This window comes from Strongyloides ratti, scaffold srae_chrx_scaffold0000002 (genome assembly GCF_001040885.1).
Source record: "Strongyloides ratti genome assembly S_ratti_ED321, scaffold srae_chrx_scaffold0000002".
Lineage (NCBI taxonomy): Eukaryota > Metazoa > Nematoda > Chromadorea > Rhabditida > Strongyloididae > Strongyloides > Strongyloides ratti.
This window is the reverse complement of record NW_020171510.1, coordinates 907,113-930,339: the sequence shown is the minus strand read 5'-3', so window position 1 is coordinate 930,339 and position 23,227 is coordinate 907,113. Positions and strand designations below refer to the sequence as shown.

Here is a 23,227-nt window from a genome sequence, read left to right as displayed (position 1 = left end):
ATAGAAATAAAAGATATTTATGAGGTGACAAATGGTATACATGTAGTTTACAAAAAAAAAACTAATAATATTGTATGATAAATTTTATTTTGTACTATTTTTAATTAAAAATACGATTTAATTATTTTTTAAATGAAATTATCAATTTTAAAACATATATTATTAGAAAAAGATATTTTGATCAAAAATTAAAGATTTAATTTAATTATATATTGGTTAAAAATTAATTACTATCTTAGGACAGTTTATATTTTTTTTTGTACTTTTTTTTATTCACTTAACTTAATATATATTTAAATTTTATAAATAAAAGAAGTCGTTATTAATTAAAAAAAATGTTTGCTAAGAATCACATAAAATAGAACTTTTAAAATTTAATGGTTATCTTATTATTATTTTTATTATACTTTATATTTATTTTTTTTTTTATTTTTCACAAATATAAACACTTTTAAAATGATACAAATCGTAACAAAATGCTTTTATAGTAAAATGATTTAAAAAATATTAATTTTTATGTATTGATGATTATTGTGGTTATGATTAGTACTTGATGGATAATTTTAACTGATTACTTGGAAAAAAGAAAAATATTGCGAGATGTTATTATTTTCCAAATCTCATTGTTCCTAATGGATTAGGTTTAGCTGTTCTTTTGTTATAAATAATCCAACTATTAAATTCTTCATCTGACATAGGTATATCATAAATTTTTCCTCTTTTTCCAAATCTCATAGTACCTAAAGGTGAACGAATATTACGTCCATTAAGAATTGACTCATTATCATCACTTTTATTTTCATTTAAATTACTTCTTTTATTTTTATTGGATGATATATCTCCTTTATTTTCAATAAAATTGGTTTTATCTACAGCCCAGTTCAATCTAGCTGGATAAAAAAAATACATACTTTGTGGTTTTGAATGAATTTTTTTGTACATTTCCAATTGATTAACTTTTACTGGATAATCATCAAAACTATCAAAGTAATAAGCAAATGAAACTATATATAGATAAATTATAATTATTAAATTATAATAAAATTAATAAATTATTAACTTACCATTTATGAAAATTAAAAATATAGTCAATAAAAAAGTTATAGAATTTCTATTGTTTAAAAGAGTAAACATTTTAAGAAATATTTTAAAAACTTTATTAAATATTTGAAATTTATAATACTAGTAAAAATTATTATATCCAAATTTTTATATACCATTTTAATAATTATGCATCATTAAGCTTTTGTTACCGGAATATTAGCAATTTTAAAAAAATTAAGTAATAAATTTATTTTATTTATTTGAACAAACCACATCACAAGCAAATATTTTTACCTTCAAAATTATTTATATAAACTTTTTGATTCTAATAATAGGAAAAAAGTAAATAATATAAAACATTTTAAGCTAAATTTATTGAACGGAAAATAATATTATATTAAAGTTACAGTAGTAATAAAAAAAAATTAAATTTTAATTTTAATATTAATATAAAAAAAAAATAAAGTGACGTAAAAACAATTTATTTAAATGTTAAGAATTATGTAAAATTATTTTTAATAGTATTGGTATGATGATGATATTGTAAGTGGTTTCATATTCTCTTCATTATATTGTAACGAATATTGTAACATTCTTAATCTAAAAAAAAACTTATTATAATATTTTTTTTTGTATGATATCGGAATAGTATGGTATCATTTTATTTTTTCAATAAATTAATACATTATCTATTAGAGTAAGAAATATTTCACTCAAAATTATAAAATGGTACAGGAATATAGTATTTTCTATCAAAATTATCATTTTCATTATCAAAATTCATTATTTCATTTCCTTTATTTTTTTTTAAATTAGGTGAATTTCTTTTACCAAATCTAATAGGTTCTCTAAAACTTGATTTTTTACCAAAACGTATAGGTTCTCCTCTAAAATAAGCATTAGGATCTCTAAGCATAGCTTTCATTATATCTCTACTTGGAAAATTAAAATCACTTCCAAAAACATTCTAAAATTATAATGTTTTTAATTATAATTTTATGTTATGAAAACATTATATTAATACTTACATTTGATGTAAAAATTAATATTGTCAGGAGTAATCCATAAAAACACAATGATATATTATTCATTCTAATTGATAATTATTTAAAAAATTAAAATATAAATTTTTGGCAAAAAAAAAATCTTAAAAATAATTATTAGTTTAAAATAATATATACTTTAATTTTTAATATAAAACATAAATATGTAAAAGTAAAAAATGATATTTATATTAAAGTAACAATTATCTATAAATACTATCTAATTAATATATTATTTGAGAAATTGCTTCCTTCTCATATACTTTTTATAATATGATTCCAAATTTATTTTTTTTTTTATTTTATTTTATTAAAAGATGATATATTTGATATATGAGATGAATTATAATTAACATATTTTTTATTAAAAATATTTTTTCTTAAAATGTGTTAACACTACCCACTTATTATTATTTATTTCTGTCATATGTTAGTAATTATTTAATGTAAAGTTGTTATTTTAAATTTTCTTTTAATATTGTAACAACATTGAATACATTAAAAAAATTATTTTCATTTTTTTATTTCTTTTTTTTTTTTAATAACATTTCATATTATGAATATAGCGATAAATTTTAATTGTCATTTGAGAAAAATGATTTTTACATGGATAAATAAATGCACCATAAAATTTGTAGATGAATGTGTAAACAGAATAAGTTAATTTATTTAAAAAAAGAAATATCTAAAAATATATACTTATTTATAAAATTTAAAAAAGAAAGTATTATTAATATGTGATTTATTTTAAGGATCGTTTACAACCAGGATGTATTATTCTTATTGATACAGAAGCTCATACAATTGAATTTAATGATGATGTAAAAAATCGTATTTCAAAAAAAAGACCATATAAAAAATTGTATAGTCAAAGAATTCATATGGATAACTTAAGAAAAGATGATATTGTATCACATGGAACAGTTAAAAATGAATTTTTAATAAAATCAACTCTTAGAGAAATTGGTATTGGTAGTGCTAAAGTTAGTAAAAGTGGAACAAGTGATATTAAAAAAAAAGATATTCATCTTTATACTGATAGAAGATTATCACTATTTTCATTTTCTCCTGATACTTTTAGTTTACTTCTTGTACCAATGATTAAAGAAAAAAAAGAAGCACTTGGTTCTATGGGAAATGATGCTGCTTTAGCTTGCCTTTCTGATTACTCGCCAACATTATCTTCTTATTTTCAACAACTTTTTGCTCAAGTTACCAATCCACCAATTGATCCATTCCGTGAACAAATTGTTATGTCACTTCGTTGTCCAATTGGTCCAGAATCTAATATTCTTCAAAGTAATCAACCATTAGAAGGACGTATTATTTTAGATCAACCTGTTTTATCATTAGTTGATATGCATATTCTTAAAAGAACTAATTTTAATGGTTGGAGAAGTAAGACAATTGATATTACCTATCCAATACGTCATGATATATATGGTTTAGTACCAGCTTTAGATCGTATTTGTTCTGAATCTTGTTCAGCATGTTTAGATGGATATCAAATAATAATATTATCTGATAGAAATGTTAATAATTATAATGTACCATTACCAACACTCCTTGCTGTTGGTGCTGTTCATCAATCATTAGTTAAACAACGTTTAAGAACAAAAGTTGCATTAATTGTTGAATCTGGAGAAACAAAATTAGTTCATGATTTTTGTGTACTTCTTGGTTTTGGTGCTGATGCTATTTGTCCATATATGGTTTTTGAAACATGTTATCGTCTTCGTACAATGGGTTTACTTGATAAAGAATTAACTGATGACGCAATTTTCCAAGGTTATCGAGCTGGAATTGAGCGTGGTATTTTTAAAGTTATGGCTAAAATGGGTATAAGTACACTTCATAGTTATAAAGGTGCTCAAATATTTGAAGCAGTTGGATTGGGACAAGAAGTTGTAGATAGATGTTTTACAAATACTGTATCTCGTCTTGGTGGTGCTGATTTTAATGTTATAGCAGCAGAAATGTTAAGACGTCATCGACATGCTTTTCCATTAACAGAAGTTGAAGAAGGTGGTCATGATTTTGGAGATAGTAAAGTACTTGTTTCTAATGGTACATATCATTGGAGAAGTGGGGGTGAAAAACATGTAAATGAACCTGTTAATGTTGCTAAATTACAAGCTGCTGTTAAATCAAACGATAAAAAAACATACCAAGAATTTTCAACAGCATCAAATATGGCACAGAGATTATGTACTTTAAGAGGACAACTTGAAATTAAAACAAATAAAAATATTACTATTCCGCTTGATGAAGTTGAACCAGCATCTGAAATTGTTAAAAGATTTGTCACTGGTGCTATGTCATTTGGATCAATTTCTTGGGAAGCTCATACAACACTTGCTATTGCCATGAATAGTATTGGTGCAAAATCAAATACAGGTGAAGGTGGTGAAAAACCAGAAAGATATCGTCAAGGTCAACCAAAGGATAATAATCTTCGTTCAGCTATAAAACAAGTTGCTTCTGGACGTTTTGGTGTTAATAGTGCATACCTTGCAAATGCTGATGAACTTCAAATTAAAATGGCACAAGGTGCTAAACCAGGTGAAGGTGGTGAACTACCAGGTCATAAAGTTACAAAAGAAATTGCTGCAACACGTAAATCAACTCCAGGTGTTGGATTAATTTCTCCACCACCTCATCATGATATATATTCTATTGAAGATTTAGCTCAATTAATTTATGATTTAAAATGTGCCAATCCAAAAGCACGTGTAAGTGTTAAACTTGTTTCTGAAGCTGGTGTTGGTATTGTAGCTGCTGGTGTTGCAAAAGGTAATGCTGATCATATTGTTATTTCTGGACATGATGGTGGTACTGGTGCATCAAGTTGGACAGGTATTAAACATGCTGGATTACCATGGGAACTTGGAGTTTCTGAGACACATCAAGTGTTAACAATGAATAATTTAAGATCAAGAGTTATATTACAAGCTGATGGTCAAATTAGAACTGGACGTGATGTTATGATAGCTGCACTTCTTGGAGCTGATGAATACGGTATGGCTACAGCACCACTTATAGCTTTAGGATGTATTATGATGAGAAAATGTCATTTAAATACATGTCCTGTTGGTGTTGCAACACAAGATCCAGCATTACGTGCTAAATTTGAAGGTAAACCAGAATATGTTATCAATTATATATTTATGGTTGCTGAAGAGGTACGTTATTATCTTTCAAGATTAGGATTACGTTCAGTTCAAGAAGCTATTGGACGTGTTGATTTACTTTACGCTAATCCAAGTCCAATAAATCATAAAGCTACTCTTCTTGAATTTGGTAATATTTTAAGAAATGCTTCACATTTATTCCCTGAACATAGTATTACTGGTGGTTCAATTAAACATCATCATGAAATTAGTGCTTTAGAACAAGATGTTTTAAAGGAAGCAATGGTTGTTTTTGAAAAAGCAGGTCATATTACTGTTAAAGCTGATAAAATAACTAATATTGATAGAACATTTGGAGCTAGATTGAGTTATGAAATATCAATTCGTTATGGTGAAAATGGATTACCAGATGATCGATCAGTAACTATTAATCTTAAAGGGCATGCTGGACAAAGTTTCTGTGCTTTTATGGCTAAAGGAATTATTGTTAATTTAGTTGGTGATGCTAATGATTATGTTGGTAAATGTTTGTCTGGTGGTAAAATAACTATTCGTCCACCACCAAATTCTAATTTTAAGTCTGAAGAAAATACAATTATTGGTAATGTAGCACTTTATGGTGCTACATCTGGTACAGCTTTCTTCCGTGGTGTTGGTGGTGAAAGATTTGCTGTAAGAAATTCTGGAGCAACAGCTGTCATTGAAAGTGTTGGTGATCATGGTTGTGAGTATATGACAGGTGGAAGAGTAGTAATATTAAAATCTATCGGTAAAAATTTTGCTGCTGCTATGTCTGGTGGTATTGCATACATTTTCCAGAATCCTAATAATGATATAACAAAATCAATGAATGTTGCAACTATTGATATTGATGAACCAACACTTGAAGATGCTGATTGGGTAAAAAATATTATTGAAGATTTTGTCAATGAAACAGATTCCGAAATAGGAAAAAATATTTTGAAAAATTGGATTGAATATAAATCAAAACTTATTAAAATATTTCCAAAAGATTATAAAGCTGCTCTTAAAGCAATTAAAGAGGAAGAAGAAGCAAAAGCAATATTAAAAGAATCATCTAGTGAAGATAAAAGATTCTTAACTACTGTAAGTTTAAAATGTACAAGTTTTTTTTCTATTTTTTCTTTTTTTGCATTCTAATATATTTTAATGTTTGTATTTTCATGCATGATTTCTAATCTTTTTTAGAGTGATTATCATCGAGATAGAAAAATATCGATGGATATGCAAATTCATGTTAAAGATAGGCATGGTCGTGTTCGTCCACTAATAAAATCCATGAAATTTGAAGGTGTATGTGTAACAAAAATATTTTAAATTTCAAAACTAATATTTTATTTTTAGAACATTAATAAACGTACTCGAACATATTCAAAAACAATACGTGATACTGATAAACTTGGTTTTGAAGAAACAGCTGATATTCAAGAAGAAATTGAAGAAGAACAATTAGAGGAAGATGAACAATTATCTGAAGTTTCTGATGAAGGAATGTCTGATTCAGAGATTCAAACATCAAAGAAACAACAAATTATTCCTGATATAGAAAATATTGTTAAAGATGAAAAAAAGAAAGAAGAAGAATTAGATAAAATTCGTGGATTTGTTAAATATCGTAGGCAAAAAATTGTTTATCGATCTGCTGAGAAACGTCTTCAAGATTGGGATGAAGTTACTGATTATCAAACAGTACGTGCAAATATTCGTGAACAAGCAGCAAGATGTATGGATTGTGGTATACCATTTTGTCAAAGTAATACTGGTTGTCCACTTGGAAATATTATACCAAAATTCAATGATTATGTATTTAGAAAAAATTGGAGACAAGCTCTTGAACAATTATTACAAACAAATAATTTCCCTGAATTTACTGGTCGTGTATGTCCAGCACCATGTGAAGGAGCTTGTTGTCTTGGTATTAATTCACCTGCTGTAACAATTAAAGGAATAGAATGTGCTATAATTGATTATGCTTTTCTTCAAGGATGGATGACACCACAAATACCAAAAGTAAGAACAGGAAAACGTATTGCAATTATTGGATCTGGTCCTGCTGGTTTGGCATGTGCTGCACAATTAAATAAAGTTGGTCATGTAGTTGTTGTTTATGAAAGAAAAAATCGTATTGGTGGATTACTTAGATATGGAATACCAACAATGAAACTTGATAAACATATTGTTGATAGAAGAATAAAACTTATGCAAGAAGAAGGTATTAAATTTTTAACAAATACTGAAATAGGTAAAGATGTTAATGCTGAATTCTTATTAAAAGATAATGATGCAATTGTAATTTGTACTGGAGCAACAACACCAAGAGATTTAGCTATTGAGAATCGTGATGCACAAGGAATATGTTTTGCAATGACATTCCTTGAAAAAAGTCAACGTATACGTGCTGGAGATGATGTATCATGGGAAGGTTTATCACCAAAAGATAAACGTATTGTTATTCTTGGTGGTGGAGATACAGCAACTGATTGTATTGGAACCTCTCTTAGATTAGGTGCTAAATCTGTAAGAGCATTTGAAATATTACCACAACCAGGAGAAAAAAGAAAACTAGATAACCCATGGCCACAATGGCCAATTATTTTCCGTACTGACTATGGACATGAGGAAGCTATTATTAAACAAGGATCTGATCCAAGAACATATTCAATTTCAACAAAAAAATTCCTTTGTGCTACAACTGAAGATGGTAAAAAAGTTGTTACTGGTTTGTCAACTGTTCGTGTTGAATGGGAAAAAGATGAAAAAGGTGCATGGAAACTTAATGAAATTGAGGGAAGTGAAGAAACAATTGAAGCTGACATAGTTATTCTTGCCATGGGATTTTTAGGACCTGAACAAACAATTATTGAACAACTTAAACTTAATACTGATCAACGGTCAAATATTAAGACATTTACAGAAAAATATGCAACTAGCATGGATAAAGTTTTTGCTGCTGGTGATTGTCGTCGTGGGCAATCACTTGTTGTTTGGGCTATTAATGAAGGACGTCAATGTGCTCGTGAAGTTGATAATTCTTTGATGGGATTTACTTCATTAGCAGGACCAGGTGGTATTGTATTAGCACCTAATAACAATTAAAAAATTTTCAACAATGTCATTAATTTTCAAAATAATGCAATTTTTTTTTACTATTACTAGTTAAAAACATTATTTTGTGTTAGGATAAATTTAATTCATATTTCAAAAATAAAAGCTTAATTTTAAAATAATTTTACCTCTTCTCTTATCAAATAATATTATAGTTATATTTATAATACATAAAAAATGTAAATTATAAAATTCAATACATTTATATTATTTTAATACCGTTTAATAATATTATACAATATCAGTGATGAAAAAAAGATAATTGATCAACTTCAATAATTGTCTTATCAAAAAAAGACTTATATAAATAAAATTTTATTTTTATACTATTAAATTTATATATATTTAGACAATCCAATCATAAATCGTTATCATAAAAGGAAACATTATATGTAATGGAGAATGTAAAGCATCTTTGCTGATAAGTTAATTGTTAATTAGATTTCTACACTTAAAAAGGTCTTAAAATTATGCATTTATTAAATTGATGAAAATATATTTCTTTACATTTTTATAAAATATATTTTTATCACTTTTAAAATATATATCTTTTTTTTTTCTAATTTTAATTTTAAATTTTAGATATAAAATGAAATTTTTTCTTTTTGTTATTGCTGTTTTAGGTAAGTTAAATTTAAATTTAAAAAAATAATTTATTTGTTTTTTTAATTTAGGATTTATTGGACAAACATTGGGACAAATAACAAATGCAAAATGTGTTAGTCTTCTTAAAATTGGACAACAAGCATTTAACAAAAGAATAGGTATTGATAGTAACCTTGACTGGACTCAAGCTGAAGTTCTTAGAAATACTGTTGAAAATACCTATTCTGTAAATGGTTTTTATGGTCTTCGTGAAGCATGTTTGTATGTTTTTTTTAATAAAAAAAACATTTTTTTTTTATTTAAAAAAAATATTATTTTAGAGGTCTTAAAGATTTTAAAAGTGCTTTTCCATGGGATCAAAATACTTATGTTCATTGTTTTAATCCAGAAAGACTTATTGTTGATGATAATGGCCAATCAACTGGTGTCAGTGTAATTCAAGCTAAAAATTATATTGCATTTCTTTCCTCAACTGAATATGCATGTGGTGCTGGATATAATCTTTTTGCTAATCAAGTATCTTGCATGTCATCAATTTTTAAAACAGAAAATGCAACAATACAAGAATGTAGAAAAAATTTTGTAAATGAAATTACAGTTGATCCAGACAATCTTTGTGATTATACATACAATTTAGATCTTTGTTATCTTTATGCTTTCAGTTCATGTGGATTAGAAGGACAATTCTTCGGATGTGAATACTCAAGAAATGGTGTTAGTGGTAGCTATCAACAATGTCAAAATAATATGTGCTTTGGTAATTAATTAAATTAAATTTATATTTATGATAATTTTTTTTTTAATTTTAGTTAACAGACCACGTGCTTAAATTTTAACATTTTTTTGAAATGACAAAACGCAACAATTTAGATACCAAGAATATTTGGTACGAATATAGAATAAATTGTCTTTTATGAAGAAAAAATGATTTAATTTTTTGACATATTTTTAATTGTACTATGAAGCGTTATTTAGTAATAAATAAATGATTAAACTATAAATTTATCTTTTTTAAAAAAAAAATTTTTTTTTCTTTTTCATTTTCATTTTCTTTTATTTATTTAATTGCACGATAATAGAAAAATTTTTTTAATCTTTATATTATTTGTTATTGATATAGATTAAAATATTTCATTTTTATTTAAAACATTAAAAATTTGACAATATTGTTTTTATTTTAAATATTAATAAATTTTTTATTCTTAATTTTGATTTTATTTTTATTATTGAAATACTTTTTAAAAATCATTTATGTATATAAAAATAATTTTAAATATTATTTATTTGATAGTAATTTTTATAAAAAAAGCCATAAAAATTATATTGTTACATTAATTACAGTTATAAATTGATTAGCATACATTTTAATACATATATCCTGATTCATAAAAATGTATAAAAATTTACCATACAATATTTTGTCATAATTTTCTTATTTATAATTTTTTTATCATATATTATTAATATTATGTAATTAAAATGTATCTTTTTATCATATTTTATATTTATATATAGAATTTTATATTGTAAAAATATTTTATACCTAAAAATAACATTAAGCAATAAATATAATTGTCTTTTCTTACAAAAATTTTTTCTTATCAGTTGTAAGATATAATAATGTTCAAATTATCAAGCATTTTAATATGATTAATATACACACTATCCAATTAATAATGCAATAAAAATTAAGAGTATTAAAAAATTATGATGCGATTATCAATAAAAGTTTAAAAATTTTTCATACATACAAAATATTTATTTTCTCTTTTCTTTTCTATTCTTAATACTTTTTAAGAATTCATTATATTTATTTAATTTCTTTTTTCCTTTAATTAACACATATTTTAGAATATTATTTATAATTTACTACTTAGACAAAAAAAAATTTTAAAAAAATTAATATAAAAAAAATGCTTTTTATATCTTTTTTCGCAACTACTTTTTTTGTTATTGGTTCTTTGGGTATAAGTGATCTTTCTGATCCATCAAAATGTAGTACATCTACTTTATCAAAATGTCTAACAACTTTTGATAGGTCTCTTAATATTACAATTCTTTATCCATGGAATGATGCATCAAGATTTAGAGATTTAGTTGAAAGTTATTATGAAGTTCAGGCAGTTAATGGACTTCGTAAAGTTTGTAAAGCATTTAGAGAATTAAGAGGTTGTATGGGATTATATTACACTTCATGTATAAATCCTGCATACTTTGCTGCATTTGCTGATGTTGATTTGTCTAATTCTTACCATTTTGTTAAAGTTTTTAATCAACTTCATTTTGTTTGTGGTGGTGGTTTTCCTTGTAAGTAAATATTTATGTTAAATTTTTTTTTATAAATATATATAATGTAGCTTATATCAATAATGATGATTGTATGACACAAACATGGAAAAACAATCGTAAAAATCTTAGAGATTGTAGACTTAAGTTTGAAATTCAATCACTTAATAATCCAGATGATGCATGTTAGTAAGTTATTAGTAAAAAATTTGTTTAAACAAAAAATTAATAAAATTTTTTTAGTTATGGAGGACAAATGATACAATGTTTTGAAGCATTTTTTGATTCAGGTTGCAACTATCAAAGACCAGATGCTGCTTGGTGGGCATGCGAATATGCACGTGGAGATATTTTTACAAGATTCCCACAATGTTCTATTTCATGTAGTTGTAAGTTTTATAATTAATACTTTTAATTTTTCTAAAATAAAATTGTTATCAATTTTTTAGATGCCAATTATGGTATAAGTACTTAATTATATAGTTGATTTTTTGTAATGTTATAATGAAGAAAAAGAAAAAAAAAAGTTTTTTTCTAAAATTGAAATTTTATATTTAACTATATAAGAAAAAATACGCAATAAATATTATACAATTTTTAGAATAAATTAATTGCAAAGAAGAAGATATAATATAAATTTTTTTTTGGATTATAGAATTAAATTGAATAAAAAATTCTTACAATTTTTTTTTCTTTTTTCTTTATTATAAAATAAAAAAATAAAAGTTTTTTCAATGCTTTGTATAATATTCATTTGGTAAATTTTGATTGTTTGCATTATTTTCATTTGATTGATGTTGTATTTCATTATTAGTTGTTGTTGAAATATTTGTTACATATGTACTTTGCAGATTTGATAATTCTTTAAAATTATTTGTTATATTAGTTTCTAAACATTTTGCTGATAAATTTAATTGTCTATTATGATATTTTTTTTGAATACATTTGTTTCTATTAAAAGAACATATATTTGGATATTTATTACCATCTTCATCACATACTTCATCTTTTTCTGGACATATTTTTGTTTCTTTTGGACAACAATTTCCTTCATATGCAATTGATATTTCTTTACCAATCTTTTTTAAATCACATTGTTTCATTCTAAAATAACAGATATTTTTGTAAATGTTTTCACCATCACAAATTGGTTTATCAATTTCTTCACTACATTTACCATTACAACATTCACCTTTATATTCAATTGTTATTTTTTTATCATTTTTCATATTTTTTTTACATATTTCTTGATTGAAAAAACATTCATTTATATGTGTTGTACCATTACTATCACAGACAGGATCAATTATTAATGGACATTTTTCTTTTATTTTGCAACACTCTCCTTTATAGTCAACATATAATTTTGATGAAATTTCATTATTTGTAGAGTTGAAATGACAAATTATTTGATTTAGAAAACATTCATTTATATATGTTTTACCTAAAAAAAAAGATTGTTAATTTAAATTTTTATTTATTTATAAATATACCATCATTTCCACAAACTGGTTCATATTTTTGAGGGCATTCTATCATTTCACAGTTATTATCGGTACATGAATGATAAAAATCTATTTCAGGAATTCTTTCATTTTTCCTCTCAGCAAGACATCTTTTTTCTTCATAATAACATAAATTTGGATGTGTTTTTCTATTTGAATCACATATTGGTCTCCATATCAAAGAACATTCGTCTGCTGATTGACAACATTCACCATTATATTGTTGATGAATATCATTTTCTTTTCCTTCAGTACAAATTTTTTTATTAAAATGGCATTCATTTATATATGTTATTCCATCACTTCCACATATTGGTTGATAATCATTTGAACAATTCTTATCAATTCTCGTACAATTTGGTTTTACTATAAAAAATTATATAAAAAAAAGTTTTTTTTTAAAAAAGATTAAGTAATTAAAATAAATAAAATAAAACATACATTGATTTAATTCTTTAAAATATATTGCACACGATTGTTCTGATAAAATATTTAAAGAACCTAAAGAATTAATTTTTTCATGACGACATTTTGCTACTTCAAAAAAACACATATTTTTATATGTTTGCTTATCTGAACCACAAACAGGTTGATGATCAATTGAACAGCTATCATCATTTGGACAACATCTTCCACTCTTAAAAAAAAAAAATAGAAATTAATACAAATATAAAACATACATATGCTTCTGTAATATTATATCCATATTTTATTTCATATATACAACGAAGCATTTCAAATTCACATTGTGATCTTGTTTCTGCATTTTGATCGCATACAAAAAACGAATCGTCATCAGAATCCTCAAGAACAGGACATTGTTTTTTAAAACATTTTTCACATTCTCCATGAAATAATGCTTCTAATTTTTTATTTCTACATTTACCTTTTTCTAATTCACATAAATTTTTGTATGTTTTAAAATCACTACCACAAATGTAATCAATTTCATCATCACATTCTTTACTTATACATTCTTCATTTCTACACATTTCATCAGGTAATGGTCTTAAAACTATATTATTTTGTGCTGCAATACATCTTGCCTTTTGAAATAAACATTCATTTTGATGAATTTGACCTTCTGAATCACAAATATATGAAGTTTCATTACCACATGTTAAATGTGGACATAAAATTATGTTACCACTTTCTTCTAACTCTTTTTCATTTAATATTTCTACTTCCATCGTTGTTAATGGTAGTATTGTTGTTGAAGATTCTATAATATTTTCAGGACATGCTTTTAATGATTTTAACCATGAAACATTATAATTTTTTCTTTTTCTTTGTTCACAATTATACATTTGAAAAATACATAAATTAGGATGAGTCATATTATTGGTATCACATACAGGTTTATATTCTTTTAAACAATTTGACGGACATTTTTCATTTTTTAAATCAAATACAGGACTATATTCCATACATTTACCAATATGTACAAGAACTGTTTCTTCTTTTCCTTGAAAACGTCTTATACAATTAGTTCTAGCTAATGTACACAATGTTGGAAATGTAACATTTTTATTATCACAAACAGGAAATATACCATCTTCATCATTACATGTAAGGCATTCATTTTTATAGATATTTTCAGTAACAATATTATTATCTTTACGTGATATTTTTCTTTCATTACAAATACCTTTATGAGCAATAGATATATCATATAATGAGTTATTGTCCTGTTTTAATATTTTACATTTATAAACATTAAAAATACATTCATTTTTATGTGTTATATTCTTTGTATCACATACAGGATCCCAATTGTTATTACAATCATCTAATGTACAATCATTAACTATATCAATTTTTTCAGATTTTGGTAATGAATAATAAGAATCTCTATTAAAATAATTGTTTGTTTTTGGTGAAATATTTAAAACTATTTTTGCTGTTGGATTTTTAGATGTTATAATTTTGCCATTATTAATATTTAGATTTTCAATATTTTTACAACTTCCAGAATATACAATTTCTCTTTCAATTTTATTTTGTTGTCTTAAATGACAATTAAATAATTTAAATTTACAATAATTTTCATGAGTTGAATTTTTGTTATCGCACAGTGGTTCATATTTGTTGTTCATACAATTGTAGTTACAAATTTCATCTTCATTCTTGTCAATACATTTTCCAAAATATGAAATTGTTAAATTATTATTTATTTTAAGACGTTCATTAATACATTGAGCATATGAATAATGACAACTATTAAGATGTGTCCTTTTTAAATTATCACAAATATAATCTTCTTCCATTGTACAATTATGTGGTGAACAACAAGAACCATAGTAAAGCAATTTTATCTCTTAAATATATATTTTTTTTTAAAATAATAAAATAATTAAATTAAGAAATTAACTAACCATTATATTGTACTTTTGAAATATTGTTAGCACATTCTAAATAACAAATATTATCATATGTAATATTATTACTACCACATAAAATATCTAATTTTTGATTTTTGCATTCTTTGCATCTTTGTGTCCAATCAAATGAAATGGTATTTGATACTAAATTATATAAATTAAAAAATAAAAAATATTATAAGTAAATTAAAAAAGTTTGTGTAAATTTTAAACATATCTTAGAAACATATTATTACTATTTAAAACCTTATCAATATAATAAAGAAATTATAGCCACCCAAGGACGATATATAAGTTATAATGTAATTTTTATAAAAATTTCAAATACTTCTTTTAAATGTATTTCATAGATTGTCATTGATAATACACATATACGTGCTTAAAAAAGAAAAAATTTTTAAACATTAATGTATCATTAAATTTTTCATTACTCCCCGAATTAATTATCTTTTTATAAAACTTACCTAAGAATAATAATCCAAATAAAAAAAAAAATTTTCCTAACATTCTTTTTGTAACAAAAAAATATTTAAATAAAAAATTTATTTAGAAAATTAAAACCAAAATAAGCATATATTTTTTTTTTGTAATTTAAAAATAAAAATATATATCTTTTTATATATATATAATTTCTTTTGTAATTAAAAAGAAAATAATAAGGAATGTTGTAAAAGATTAACAATAACAATTTTTTAAAAGAATAAAACTATGAATATAAAGTAGCTATAGTATAATTTAACTAGGAATCTTTAAAAAAAATTGAATTACTATCAATTTTTTGATAATAAGAATAATGGTATATAAAAAAGATATAAATAAATGAATATTATTTAACTATATGATGATTAGTTTCTTCTTCTGTCTTTGAAAATAACTAAATTTTCTAAAAAAAAAATAATATTTTAATTTAAGATAGAATTTAAAAAAAAAAAGTTAAATATATAAATATTATTAGAAATAAGAAATTTGATCCAAAAATATGTGAATGATAAATTAAAATAATATGTAAAAGCTATAAAAATAGTTTATATATAGTCACGCCTTATTATAATTATTAGCCAAAAATAAAAAAAATTTAATACTATTTTGTGGGAATTTTTTTTATCATAAATAATATTGTACAAATTTAATTAAAAAAAATTGTAAATGACTAAAAATTTATACATATATATACATAAATAAATTCAATTAAAAAGAAAATAATTGACAAAAAAAAGATATTAAAACAACTTTTTTTAAATAAATGTCCCAATCATATTATAAGATCCCATAACCTGAATTGACTAAAGATATCTTTAAATACATTATGAATAAAAATTATTTTAAAATAACTAATAATAATATTATAATCGGCATAATTTAATTTTTAATATACTTTTTTTTTAACGACTTTAACTGTTGATAACATGATTTATAGTTTAATTAGACATAAAAGAAGATAATTATTTTTATATGATAATTGTCTTATATATTTACATGAACTTTGTTACTTGTAACATTTCATATTTTTTTTTTATGAAATAAATTATTCAAATATGATATATATATATATATATATATATATATATATTCATTTCAATGAGAATTATGACGAAACTAATTAGAGAAAATCATTGGAAGTGGACTGTTATAACAAGTTTCTATTTTGGTATGACACATATATTTTATAGTTAAATAATGAAAAGTATATTGTTTTCTTCTTTTTATATAATTTTTTTACCAAACTAGAAGTTTCACTCATAAAAATGAATGATATTATACCAAAAAAAAAACATTAATATTAAAATTTTTATTCTAAATATGCTTTAATTAAAAAAAAAATTATATTAATTGATTTAAATAATTTATTTCACATACAAAATATTATAAAATACACATTTTATTATAGTGTTTTGCAAAATTTAAAGCATAAAAAAATGTCATATTATTTATAAATAATTTAAAAATATATTAATTTATTAAATAAAATAATTCAAAACATTTTTTTAAGTTTTTTTATTCTAAATTTAAAAAAAGTAATTTAAATAAAATTTTTAATTAATGTTATGTCTCACTTTAGTATTCTCCTACAATTTAGAAGTTATTTTATTTAATCAAAACACATTTTATTTTACAATTATGATAAAATTTATTAATTTTAAATATAAAATATAGAAAAAAATTTAATATAATTTTTTTTGTTATTTTAAATCTTATTTATGTTTCAAATAAAATATTTATTGATAAATATGGTGAAAATCTTTTTGACTTTTTTTTTTTAATTTTAACTAAAAATGAATTAATTAACATGTATAATGCTAACAAGATATAACTTTCTTTTTATATAAAATAATTAAAATTTATTTATAATAATTTGGAGTAAAACATTTAGTTTTTGAAGTTGAAGATTATTTTGTGATCATTTTTAAAAGACAACTTACTTTTAAATTAAATTTTATAAGTTTTCTATTATTTTTGCAATAAAAAATCAAATTTATCATTATTTTATATGATAAGATTTCTTTTTCAACTTTTATGTGCATTTGAAAATTTTTTTTAAATTAATGGAAAAAAAAATTTTATTAAATGAAGATTTAATCAATTTGATAACGTAATAAAAGTGAAAAATTATAAAATAAAATTTTAGAAGCCATCTAATTAATTTTAATATGTATATGTACATATATTTCAATAAATATATAATAAAATAACTCATTTATAAAATAAATCAGTATAATTTTTATTGTCTTTTTATTATTTATCATCCAACTAAAATAAATATTTTATCACGACATTTAATCTATAATAATATGTTACACTTTTTTGATCCTCCATGTTAAGGTAGTGAAGCATAAAAAACATCTTATCTGATTTTCAAGACAAGTTTCATTTAATATAATTTTATAACATTATTCATTAGATTTACACATTTATACAATGCATCAATATTATATTTTTACTTATGACATTGTTTAAAAAAGATTCTATTATCAAATTTTCATTATATAGTGTTAATGTGTACATACATGGCAAAAAAAAATTATTATTTAAAAAGTATGTAGATATAATTTTTGCAAATGGTAATTGATAAAGAGAAAATAAACAAAAAAAAATTTTTATACATCATTAAGTTTTGTTATTTCTATCCTCTATAGGTTAAGGTTAAAATATGTTGTATTTAAACATCGAAAGTATAGTTAAATTTTGTAAACATGTTTTTATTTTTCTTTCTATCATTTTTTTTATTTTGTGTTAATTGCCAATTTCCATTTATTGGACAACAACAATCATTTATTCCTCCAGGACAACGTGGACCTATTAATATTCCTCCAGGACAACGAGAATCTTTTATTCCTCCATTAGGACAACAAGGACCTTTTATTCCTCCTGGTCCTCATCATCCTCATTCACCTCATGGAAAACATGATAAAGGTTCTAATAATTTACAAAATTTTATTTCATCTTTTATTTCACCTGGTGCACATGGTATGATGCAAATGATACCTGAGACTATATTAAATAATATTGATCAAGTTACACATACAATATTTAAAGGTCCATCTAGAAGATGGAAATTTCCTCCACATATGATAAGAAGAATGGTCAGATTTTGTAAAAGGCATCCACAAGCAAAGAAATGTAATCAATTATCAGAACGTATTAGAAATAAATTTGAAAAATTTACTTCTGGTCCAAATATTGGAGGATTAAACTTTTGGGATAGAGATGTTTGTTTTTATTTTATAATTTTTATAAAAATTATTTTTTTTAAAGGTTTTTGGTGGTCTTAAACAATATGAAAGACCTAAAATGCGTAAAATAAGGCTTCCAAATTTTCTTGAAGGTGTTCCTTCATTATTTCATAAACATCTTCCAAAAGTTATGTATGGTAATATTGAATCAACATATAAAAGCAAAATGATGGTATGTAATAAAAAATTATTTTTATTTTATTATAAACATATTGATAATTAATTGTAGAAAGTGTGCCAAAGTAAATCTTGTAATGAACAACCTGAAGAAGCAATAGATAAAAGAGCAAGTGTCGCAGATGGATTGTTAGCTTTTCAATATTTTTTAACGCCTAACCAGAGTATTGAACAGATGGATCAGACAATTGAGATGAACCTTATGCGTACAATGCAGGTGAAAGAAGCACTTATTAAAAATGCTGGATTAGAAGGGCAAGTAGAACCTGTTAATGACGGTACCTTTCAACATGATGTATTGTTAACAGAAGAACAATCAAATATAATGCTAAATCAGATTACTAATTCTGAAGGAGCAGGAATTAAAAGAAGAAGAAAAAGATCTAGTTTATTTTTAGAAGGAGTGCCGACATCTAAATGGCCATTTACTGAAAAAATTAAGTATACATTTGATTCAACTATGGATGAAAATAATAAAGCTACCGTAAAAAGTGCTATAAGAGAAATTGAATCAAAAACATGCGTTAGATTTGTTTATACACCAACAAAACCATCTGGAGCACATTTATATTATATTAAGTATGCCAGCGGGACATTGTAAGATATTTATTATACAAAACCGCCAATTATTAATAATAATTATATTTCATTTTCAGCTGTGGCTTAAGTTATATTGGTCGTGTATTACCCTCAAATCCAATATATCTGTCATTTTCATGTGAAAATGTAAGTTAAACACATTAAAAAGTATTGTTAAATTTAAAAAGCATGAGACGGCATTTTCTTTGTTATTATTATTTCATTAGTTATTGTTTTGAATTACAAAAATTATTAGATGTAAATAATTTATAAAATATTATCAATTATATATTACTTTTAATGATTTATATAATATCAAATTCTTTTTATTCTTTTAAATTAATATATATATATATTTTTTTTTCTTGAATAATTTATAAGTAATAAATGTGCCCCTTTAACTTACAATACCATGAGAATAATATAATTTAATAATTATTCATTTTAACTAAACAAACATATATTATTCATTTATATATGGATATATATATATATATATATATATTAAAATATAGTACTTTATTATAAAAATATATAATGAAAAAGTCTTATGAATAATGTATTTTTATATTATTGAAATAAATAAATATATATATAATAAATTGCATTACGCAATGGGTACAAAATTTTAGATTTTACGATAGTTGACCTAATAAATAAAACAATTGAATAAAATATATTTATATATATCCATATATAAGACAGATGATTATTGATATAAACATAATAAATGAGATAAAGAATGAGATGCAAACTTTAAGCAATGACATTTATCAAATTTATATTTATTTAAATATATTAATAATAACTGTTATATTTTGTCAAAAATTTAAATATGTAAATAATAAATTAATATTATTATAAAAATTATACATATTTATTAACAAAAAAAAAAAAAAAATTTTTTAACTATAAAAATATTATTTTTTTTAAGTCAATTGGAATAGCTGTTCATGAAACATTACATGCTTTAGGTTTAAATCATGAACAATTACGTGGCGATCGTGATGAATATATTCAAATTAACTGGGAAAATATCAATCCTCAACAGTATGATTTTTTTGCAATTGCTGATAGTAAACAATTTACAAGGTAATTAAATGTATTCACTTAAAATTTTTTTTTTTTTCTTTTTGATAAAATTACTTTTCTAACTTATAAGTTAAGTTACAATTGTAAAATACATATAAACTTTTAATTACCATTTGATCTTAATCAACTCTTAATTTCAATGTGTATAGATAAGTTTATTACTTTTAGTTATTTGATATAACCACTACATTATTTATAATATATATATATATATATATATATCTTTGTTCTTTCAATTTTAATTTTACAAAAACAGTTTATATTTTACATTAATGTCTAGACTAATATGACTTTAGCTATACATTGTTAACTAAATAAATAAATATATATATATATATATATATATATATATATATATATAGAATTTAATATTTTCTTTATTATAATATGATTTTACTGAGATAATTTTTATTAGTAAATGTGAATTGTATTATTAAAATATAGATTGTTGTATAAAATTTTTATTATTCTTTGAATACAGGTAAATTGTTTTGATTACTAATATTATATTAGTTATTGTACTTAATGATACATTTTAATACATATATATTTATTTATTTAATTTAAAATATAGATAAAAATTACTATTTCAAATATTCATTAATAATAATTGTAAAAATATAGTAAAACTTTAAGTATAATTAATAATATATACGCTTAAAAATAAAAATGTAATATGAGTAATGATTGTTTAGTATACAAGTATATCTTAAAAAGATTCTACTACATAAGATAAGATGTATATATATATATATATATATATATATATAAAAGAATGAGTTAGTTGATGTTTCATTAACGTTATATACAAAATTATATATACATATAAATAATTTATTTTTCAAAATAAATTATTATTTTTATTATATTTTTCAGTTATGGTGTTCAATATGACTATGGCAGTATTATGCATTATGACCAATTGATCGCATCATCGAATGGGAAACCTTCGATGAGTGCAAAAATAAATCCCTCAATGAACCAACGATTAATGGGGCAACGTCGCGGGTTAAGTGAAAGAGATGTTGAAATAATACAAAAAATGTTCTGTATGCCAGGTATGTTTATTTTAGCATATTCTTCAAGTTTGAATATTTTAATAATATTTATAAGTGTTCAAAAGTTGGAAACTCGTTACAGTATATATATTTATATATTTTTTCAAAAGTTTCTTGTCGTTGTTTATTTCTCTTTTTTATTATTTTTATTTTTCTTGAATCATCAAATTTTTGAATCATTTATTAATCTTTTTTATATATATATTTTTTTTCTAAAGGTTTTTGAAGAAAATTTATATATTTTCTTTTTAAAAATAATTAAAAATTGTGCACTAACATATCGTATTACGTTTCAAATCTTCTTTTTAATCTTATAATCTATCTTTTTAAATTAACTATTATTTTAATCCTAAAAAGGAACTACTAAATGTGTCATTCTTTGTATTTAATCACAGTAGGGTTTTGAAATATAACTTGTCATGCTAACTTTTCTAATAATCTTGACAAACATCTAATATTTTGATGAACATTTCTTATAAAAGTATTAAGATAACACACAATTTTACTCTTTTTTTTTCTTTTTTACATTCATATATATATACATTTTACCCAATTATTATTTTTATTCTTTTAAAATAAAATAAAAAAATTTTTATTTAATATTATTAAATTTGATAAAGGATGCCTTGATAATTTATATAAGTAAAATTTTATCATTGTCATTGACTGTTTATTATATATGTGGTCATTGAACTTATAACAAAAGACAGCTGATTTTAAAAAAAGGGGTTAATATAATACTTTTTATTAATTAATATTAATAAAAATATATATATTTATAATTAGTATAAGTTAATTAAATTTAGAAAGGAAGAAAGTTTTTTTTCTTTAATATGTTTTACTTTCATTTTTTAAAATATAATTTCATTTAATATTAACATAATTTTATAAATAATAATTAACTATTAAAAATTCAAAAAAGAAAAACCGAGAGAAATGATAGATAGAGAGAGTGAATTAGAAATGGATATAAAGGAAGGGAGTCAAAAGACATTGAATATATGTCTTTTATGAACCTGCTTTTAATTAGCATAGTGATTGTCGAAATTTGAGTATAATGCTTTTTAAAAATTAAACTTCTTTTAATGTCTTTATAGTATACCGCATTAATTATTTATATTTATCACAGTATGACATTAAATAATGTTTTATAGACTCCTAATTACTTTTTAATGTCCATGTTTTTATTAATAATTAAATGTTTAACCATTATAATAATATAAAAAGTTAAAAGAATTATTTGTTTTCATTTTTTTTTTAAACGAAATAGTAATAATAATTTATAGATTGTGAAGATAAGAACGTTTATTGTGGTCATTGGAGCTTAAAAAATCTTTGTGGTGCACCAGGTACACCAACACAAAATAGTTGGATGATGCAAAATTGTCAAAAATCATGTGGTTTTTGCGGGTTTTAAATGATTTTGTAGATACCTTCTAAATTGTTTTATAAAAAAAAATATTATTAC

At 22.6% G+C, this 23,227-nt stretch overlaps 7 protein-coding genes across 7 annotated transcripts; 4 read left to right on the top strand and 3 right to left on the bottom strand.

Annotated features, from left to right (window-relative positions):
* Positions 1-606: 606 nt before the first annotated feature.
* Positions 607-1,134, bottom strand: SRAE_X000120500 (FMRFamide-related peptide-like family-containing protein; the record flags this gene model as incomplete). Its single annotated transcript, XM_024646330.1, has 2 exons — positions 607-1,004; positions 1,065-1,134. 2 exons carry the CDS (start codon positions 1,132-1,134, stop codon positions 607-609), a joined length of 468 nt encoding a protein of 155 aa, XP_024498668.1.
* Positions 1,135-1,753: 619 nt separating this feature from the next.
* Positions 1,754-2,135, bottom strand: SRAE_X000120400 (Hypothetical protein; the record flags this gene model as incomplete). The annotated part of the gene is made up of 2 exons (XM_024646319.1): positions 1,754-2,011; positions 2,073-2,135. The coding sequence occupies 2 exons, from the start codon at positions 2,133-2,135 to the stop codon at positions 1,754-1,756; spliced, it is 321 nt and encodes a 106-aa protein (XP_024498667.1).
* A 590-nt stretch (positions 2,136-2,725) lies between these two features.
* Positions 2,726-8,335, top strand: SRAE_X000120300 (Pyridine nucleotide-disulphide oxidoreductase,NAD-binding domain and Glutamate synthase, alpha subunit,C-terminal domain and Glutamate synthase, central-C domain and Glutamate synthase, NADH/NADPH, small subunit 1 family and Glutamate synthase, central-N domain and Alpha-helical ferredoxin domain and Glutamate synthase, eukaryotic family and Aldolase-type TIM barrel domain and NAD(P)-binding domain and Pyridine nucleotide-disulphide oxidoreductase, FAD/NAD(P)-binding domain and Dihydroprymidine dehydrogenase domain II-containing protein; the record flags this gene model as incomplete). Its single annotated transcript, XM_024646308.1, has 4 exons — positions 2,726-2,731; positions 2,840-6,325; positions 6,428-6,532; positions 6,584-8,335. The coding sequence occupies 4 exons, from the start codon at positions 2,726-2,728 to the stop codon at positions 8,333-8,335; spliced, it is 5,349 nt and encodes a 1,782-aa protein (XP_024498666.1).
* A 598-nt stretch (positions 8,336-8,933) lies between these two features.
* SRAE_X000120200 (Domain of unknown function DUF19 domain-containing protein) lies at positions 8,934-9,779 on the top strand (the record flags this gene model as incomplete). The annotated part of the gene is made up of 4 exons (XM_024646297.1): positions 8,934-8,967; positions 9,019-9,211; positions 9,271-9,707; positions 9,760-9,779. The coding sequence occupies 4 exons, from the start codon at positions 8,934-8,936 to the stop codon at positions 9,777-9,779; spliced, it is 684 nt and encodes a 227-aa protein (XP_024498665.1).
* Positions 9,780-10,863: 1,084 nt separating this feature from the next.
* SRAE_X000120100 (Domain of unknown function DUF19 domain-containing protein) lies at positions 10,864-11,711 on the top strand (the record flags this gene model as incomplete). The annotated part of the gene is made up of 4 exons (XM_024646286.1): positions 10,864-11,257; positions 11,308-11,425; positions 11,480-11,625; positions 11,686-11,711. 4 exons carry the CDS (start codon positions 10,864-10,866, stop codon positions 11,709-11,711), a joined length of 684 nt encoding a protein of 227 aa, XP_024498664.1.
* A 256-nt stretch (positions 11,712-11,967) lies between these two features.
* On the bottom strand, positions 11,968-15,629 carry SRAE_X000120000 (Agrin; the record flags this gene model as incomplete). The annotated part of the gene is made up of 6 exons (XM_024646275.1): positions 11,968-12,680; positions 12,730-13,107; positions 13,183-13,378; positions 13,422-15,058; positions 15,117-15,266; positions 15,587-15,629. The coding sequence occupies 6 exons, from the start codon at positions 15,627-15,629 to the stop codon at positions 11,968-11,970; spliced, it is 3,117 nt and encodes a 1,038-aa protein (XP_024498663.1).
* A 2,684-nt stretch (positions 15,630-18,313) lies between these two features.
* SRAE_X000119900 (Astacin-like metalloendopeptidase) lies at positions 18,314-23,176 on the top strand (the record flags this gene model as incomplete). Its single annotated transcript, XM_024646264.1, has 7 exons — positions 18,314-18,829; positions 18,876-19,025; positions 19,083-19,627; positions 19,687-19,756; positions 20,544-20,701; positions 21,578-21,759; positions 23,046-23,176. The coding sequence occupies 7 exons, from the start codon at positions 18,314-18,316 to the stop codon at positions 23,174-23,176; spliced, it is 1,752 nt and encodes a 583-aa protein (XP_024498662.1).
* Between the last annotated feature and the right edge of the window lie 51 nt (positions 23,177-23,227).